At 33.9% G+C, this 7,321-nt stretch overlaps 1 gene segment (V, D, J or C); it reads left to right on the plus strand.

The window, feature by feature from the left end:
• The first annotated feature begins 4,985 nt into the window (after positions 1-4,985).
• LOC122136509 lies at positions 4,986-5,526 on the plus strand. The segment is given in 2 exon segments: positions 4,986-5,092; positions 5,204-5,526. Coding segments are annotated over 2 exon segments (351 nt in total).
• The last annotated feature ends 1,795 nt before the right edge of the window (positions 5,527-7,321 follow it).

The raw sequence follows: 7,321 nt of genomic DNA on the forward strand, positions 1-7,321 counted from the left end.
AATCCTCACTAAACTACTTCTAATTACTGATTCAGTTTCAGATGCAGATTAAATACTCATAAATGCTAATTAAATATTCATAAAAATGACTCAAGCATTAGTGTACTTTCTTTATAAAAAACGTACAATATTGCTTTCCAGTTAAAATATAATTATTTTTATTATTTCATGATAGTGAAGTATATTTTTGTGGTTTTAAAATATTTCAGACAGTTTAGATATTATTGCTGATACTGTCATCATTGTATTATTTACTGATTTATTCTTATGAAGCTCATGACAATAATAATAATAATTAAAAAAAAATTATTTTTTTGGTTATTTTGATGATTGTGTTAATAATTTAAATAAAATCTGATTAAAGTTTAAGTTTGTACCACAACATCTACTGCATCACATTTAAAGACAGATAGATGTAGTCTTTTGAAATTATAGAAGTCTACTAGTCTACTAATCTAATGAAAAGTCTACATTATTAAGCATAAATAAATAAATAAACAATCAAATAAATAATTTTATTGTGTTATAATGAATACTTTAACAAACAGGAAAAAACTCCTTTGTTACTGTTGAATGATGGTCAAGAAGCTGCTCTTTAAATCAGTGTCATCCACTTATAGAGTGGCCAAAAATATATCATTTTAAACAGCTCCTGTATATAAAATTATACCATGTCAAATCATGTTGTTATTATTCATAAATGTATATTTATTTTGTAAATGGAATTTTAGAAATTTAGGTCAAAAACAACTCCAACAGACGTCTTGATTTTAACTACATACTCCCAGTATTGATATAATTTAACAAACTAGTCTGTTTGAATACTTTGAAACATCCTTTTTGTCTTAAATCTGTATGACATCACCACCCTTCATTTGTCGTACATATATGTGATCAGTTCTTCTCCACTGGATCTCATATGAGTTCACTTCACTGAATCATTTTATTTTTCAACAGGTGTAAAAGGTCAGAATTGGGAGGCCATTTCTTCTGTATCAGAGGTAAAGCCTGGAGAAATTCTTAGTCTTTCCTAGAGGATCAGGATTTACTTTCAGAAGCTACAATATGCACTGGGTCAGACAGAAACCTGGAAAAGCACTGGTGTGGATGGGCCATGTTTGGAGTAGCAGACAAAGACACGACTTTGCCAAAAGTTTTGAGGGATGAACAGAAATTACTAGAGACAGTTAAAAAAACATGGTGTATCTCAAACTGTCTGAACTGACAGAAGAGGACTCAGCTGTGTAATTTTGCACAAGACAAGCACAGTGACACAAACCTGTGTGCAAATTATGCAAAAACAAGTTTGTACAAATAAACTTGTGGTGTAAAACTGCAGTTCTCATCTGTCATGAGATAAAGTTAATTTCACAAACATTCTAGTTTATATTAGGCTTGGAGTGAATAAAAACGAAATAAAGACTGTAGCTTTAAATATTTCATACTAATCAAACATTGAAAGATCTGATCAATGTAACAAATGTTAATAAACCCTTCAAACACTGGGTTCTGGTTATCCTCTGTGTAAGTGTAAAAGATAATCTCAGTGATCTTTCATAATTTCCTCATTATGCATATTCAAAGAGTCCTATTATAGGCTGCAAGTATTTATATCCTGCTGAACCGAGTGAAGCTGTAGAGTCATATAAACACTCACAAGATGAAGAATATACCCTTATTACTAATTGTGTTTGACTTAAACTGTGAGTTAATAAAGTGTGTGTATAGACAGACAGACAGACAGACAGAGACAGACAGGAGGCTTGAAATCACCAGAGATGATTTGAAAAGCATGATGTATCTGAAACTGTCTGGACTGACAGAAGAGGACTCAGGTATGTATTTCTGTGCAAGAGAATCACAGTGATACTAACGTATGTGGGAATGATACAAAAACTGGTCTAAACACACTTAAAGTTTAAAACTGCAGTTCTCTTCTGTGTCAGTAGATGCAGTGGAACACAAGAAGTTGTCCACTACATAGTGACTCACAATCACAGAAACACAGCGACTCATACAGTCAGAATACTTTGTTTAAAACTTCTCAAAACTTAATAAGACAATCTATTCACAATCAAGATTCCTATTCACTTCACAAACACTCTAATTTAAAGTGTACTAGTTATGATCCTTTTAAATGCATGAAAACTATATAAGCTTTATTTATGTGTGTACATACAATATAATGCACACATAAGGTCCCCTTTTCCGGGATGTGCTGCTGATCTGAAGTCTAGCGCTGGTTCAACACAAAAGTAAATTCATACTGTAGCATAGCTTCAAAGAGCTTGAACTAAATAATAATCTGTGTGTGAAAAAGTAAATGTCAGTATACTTCTCATTAACAAACATACAAAGAAAAGACAAATATGAACAGCTGAATGCAATGTTTAATAATAAGCATCAAACAGTAACAATAAAAGAAACAAATCTGACACAATGAAGACTTTCATATAGCCAGAGATACAAGTTTTGGTGTTGATGTCACCTTAAAAAAAATGCAACAAATTCCTAGTGTATTTGCGCACACCTGGCGAATAAAGCTAATTCTGATTCTGATGTTTCATTGTAATTACTGGATGTGAAAATTTAAATGACATAACATCTATGGTTATAATAACCAGGTTCATTCTTCACAATTGCAGTGACAACAGAAACAACAATTATGGTGATGATGGTTGTAATGATGGCACAAATATTGGCAGCCAGAGCACAGCGGCTGAATTTCTTTGCTCCTTTGACATCCCTCCTATACTTCCTATTCATTGCCTGTGAATATAAAAACACAAAAAAATATTATCCATGACATCTAATTGCCATTTGATCATAATATATGGCAAACATATAGGTCTCTGAGTCAAAAACTCAGTTTCTAAGTCAGTTTTGACCTGAGCCATGCTTACAATGTGTTATCAATTGTAATTGTAACAAAATTCCTTACCTTCAAGGAGCATTTCAATGCAGCTGTACCCAGAAACAGGCAGTTGCAGAATTTAACAGTCAACACAGAACAGCGTATCTTTCACTTTTACTTGGACTTTGCGAGGACCTTGGAGGTTATGCTGCATTTGGCGATTGTGCTGGATTCGGTGTTTTGGATTTCCAGCTTTTGGACGAGATCGTCTTTTATTCTCAGATAATGCGGTCCACATTATCATCCTCCATCTCTAATTCATAATCCATTTCCATCTCCACATCATAAAAATCCCCTTCTGGAACTTCAATTTTCAGAATTTCTAATTCTGGAATTTTAATTTAAAAATCTTTCATTGTCCAACTTTAATGAATAGAATTATTCCTCAGGTTTAGTGACAGGTGGATGGTACAACATATGGCTCATACAAGCTGATAATCACTTCCTGTTCAATTTTTATACATGACTTACACAAACCCCAAAGAGCGGGAAACCTACATCAGGGCCAATAAGCAGAAAAGCCACAGTCGTGGTCTACAATAAAACCTGTGACGTGTTTTATAACAAAACTTAAATAATGTTTGAAGATTTGGAATAAAAGTTTTGGGTATATTTTCATAGTTTTGAGACATAACATGTTTTTTATATAAACATTAATCTTTACTAATACTGAGTTATCATAATAAAGAAAGTCATACATGTATTAAACGTAAACAAAATAATATATTGTTAAAAATTGTTGTTTTGGATATACTGACTTTTTATTATATGGACAAAAACAGTTGAAAAATGCATCCATATGTACATACATACATTTAGTTTTATAAGGATGTGAAGGTGAGTAAATAATGAGGGAATTTTGATGTTTATACTATTCCTTTAAGGGCTCATACAGACATTTGTTATACAACACCTTTTTAATTTATGACTTATGAAAATGATTACTGCCATTAAAATGTGTAAAATATTTTCTGGCTATTAAAATCACCTTTTCTGGGTTGCGTTCACTGGGCATGACAGGCTGCTCTATAATCTGTGTTGGATGGTTGAATGGTGGAGGTGACGTACTGAAAAGCAGATTTAAAATGTCCTTTGTCTCTTCCAGAAACACAGACACTCAGCCAGACCTGACAGTAAGTTTGTAATATTTCTTTTTCAAAACTCAAGTCTGTCAACGCTTCATTAGACCCCTACTGAAATTAAATCAGCATTATGGAAAAATATGTCAAGCTCCTATAATGTGGTAAAACATTGCATGCTTGTTTTTATACTTGTCCTACATAAAGAGAAATAAGGCAAAATATGTAAACCTCATACATAACCTCACATCTGTGGTGTATGTATAGTTTCTAGATAAGCATATTATAGTGGTAATAGCTGGAAACTATGGTTAAATATTTTACAGTGACAAACTAAAAATTAGACTTTAAGTTACCGCAGACTCTAACAGCAGCAAAATAACTCATAAGACAGAACAATGACAGAATAATGAAAGAATATGATGATAAAGGAAACAACAGTGTCTTATGATGCACAAGAGTGAACACAGTGATAAACCATAAGCAGTTCTGCTCTAAAACAGCTCAGATAAAAGTATAATGAATGCATATAAATATAAATGCTTATACATTGGAATAGTAAATTTGATTTGCATATATCATATATAATATATATAATATATCATATATAATATATATATAATATATTTTTTCAGGGCATGATTTGCAATAGAGGCCTTTAAACCTTCTAATGCAGTTTAGACAGAAACATGTTTACTGAACTACTGTATTGTTGCTGTCAAAGGTTTTTTTTTTATGAATACAGTTTATCAGTTATTTCAAGCTCTCAAAAAGAATTAGAATTGTTGGAGAAGAAAATTATGTAAAATTGATTCATGTCCAATAGAGAAAAAAATCTAAACAAAACATGTCATAAAGTCTCTAATGAAAGCAATAAATTATATGAAGCCTAACATGAATATTTTTGCAGCATGTAGTTTTGATTAGTAGCTCTGTTTATGTAAATCTTCTGTTGCATATTTAAACAGCAGGCACGAGTCAGTTTATACATTCATCTGATCACTAGAGGAGTGAAGAATCACTTCAGTTCATTCAAACTTTGCTGTGAGACAAACCATGATCTCTTCATCTTTAGTGCTGCTTCTGGCAGTGATATCCTGTAAGTTTAGTCTGCTTTCTTTGTGATACATCATTCTGTTTTGAAAAAGGTTGTTAACAGTTTTTAAATGTCATGATCTCTTACTAACAAGTATTATTTGATTTGATACAGGTATTGATTCATATGAACTCACTCAGCCTGAGTCTCTGACTGTCCGTCCTGATGCCACTCTCACTATCAACTGTAAAGTCTCCTATTCAGTTACAAGCTATGGTACAGGCTGGATTCGTCAGCCTGCAGGAAAATCTCTGGAGTGGATTGGATTGATCAACTCTGCTGGAAGCTTATACTACAAGGACTCGCTGAAAAGCAAGTTCAGTATCACCAGAGACACTTCCAGTAACACAATAACACTGCAAGGACAGAATATGCAAGCTGAAGACACAGCTGTGTATTATTGTGCCAAACGTACACAGTGACAGACGCCAACAGCCTCTCTGTACAAAAACATCATCATATTGACATTACAGTATTTATCATGTTTTGTCATTTAACTGATATTCACTGATGTTCATCAAAACAACAATTACCTGATAAAATAAACAACATTATAAGATAAAATAAGCACTATAATCAGGAACTATGTTTTAACAGAAAGTCAATAAAATCCATTATATTTTGCATCATTTTGCTCTCATCCCATAAGAAGAAAGCAGAGTTTTGCTGTTGTCTCAGAAGAGGTATAGTAGTTTTCAGCACTGTTTGATCAGCATCGAGGGTTTCATCGTCAGATCTGTGTCAGTCAATGAACTGAAGTGTTTATTCTGTCTGTGTGATGTGAGTGCAGGAGGTCTATAAGAGATGTGAGCTGCCTGCTTAAACACCAATAGATGGCAGTAATCCATCAACTGAATTTATACTGTCGTAAACAATTTTCTGCAATTTCATATTTTATAATATTGAAATATATTTTATATAAGATTTTAATTTAATATTAAAACTAAAAGCAATTATATTAAAATCCATTAAACAACATACAATGAAAAGTAATGCAACACAAAGATGGCATATTTCTCTAAGCAAAATAATGGTCTGTTTATATACAAACCCAATGCCAAAAAAGTTGGGACACTGTACAAATTGTGAGTAAAAAAGGAATGGAATAATTTATAAATCTCATAACTTATATTTTATTCAGAATAGAATATAGATAACACATAAAAATGTTGAAAGTGAGACATTTTGAAATGTCATGCCAAATATTGGCTCATTTTGGATTTCATGAGAGCTACACATTCCAAAAAAGTTGGGACAGGTAGCAATAAGAGGCCGGAAAAGTTAAATGTACATATAAGGAACAGCTGGAGGACCAATTTGCAACTTATTAGGTCAATTGGCAACATGATTGGGTATAAAAAGAGTCTCTCAGTGCCAGTGTCTCTCAGAAGTCAAGACAGGCAGAGGATCACCAATTCCCCCAATGCTGCGGCGAAAAATAGTGGAGCAATATCAAAAAGGAGTTTCTCAGAGAAAAATTGCAAAGAGTTTGAAGTTATCATCCACTACAGTGCATAAAATCATCCAAAGATTCAGAGAATCTGGAACAATCTCTGTGTGTAATGGTCAAGGCCAGAAAACCATACTGGATGCCCGTGATCTTCGGGCCCTTAGACGGCACTGCATCACATACAGGAATACTACTGTAATGGAAATCACAACATGGGCTCAGGAATACTTCCAGAAAACATTGTCGGTGAACACAATCCACCGTGCCATTCGCCAGTTGCCGGCTAAAACTCTATAGGTCAAAAAAGAAGTAATATCTAAACATGATCCAGAAAGCGCAGGCATTTTCTCTGGGCTAAGGCTCATTTAAAATGGACTGTGGCAAAGTGGAATACTGTTCTGTGGTCAGACGAATCAAAATTTGAAGTTCTTTTTGGAAAAGTGGGACGCCATGTCATCGGGGGACTAAAGAGGACAAGGACAACCCAAGTTGTTATCAGCGCTCAGTTCAGAAGCCTGCATCTCTGATGGTATGGGGTTACATGAGTGCTTGTGGCATGGGCAGCTTACACATCTGGAAAGACACCATCAATGCTGAAAGGTATATCCAAGTTCTAGAACAACATATGCTCCCATCCAGACGTCGTCTCTTTCAGGGAAGACCTTGCATTTTCCAACATGACAATGCCAGACCACATACTGCATCAATTACAACATCATGGCTGCGTAGAAGAAGGATCCGGGTACTGAAATGGCCAGCCTGCAGTCCAGATATTTCACCCA

The sequence above is a fragment of the Cyprinus carpio genome, chromosome B3 (genome assembly GCF_018340385.1).
Source record: "Cyprinus carpio isolate SPL01 chromosome B3, ASM1834038v1, whole genome shotgun sequence".
In the NCBI taxonomy this organism is placed as follows: domain Eukaryota; kingdom Metazoa; phylum Chordata; class Actinopteri; order Cypriniformes; family Cyprinidae; genus Cyprinus; species Cyprinus carpio.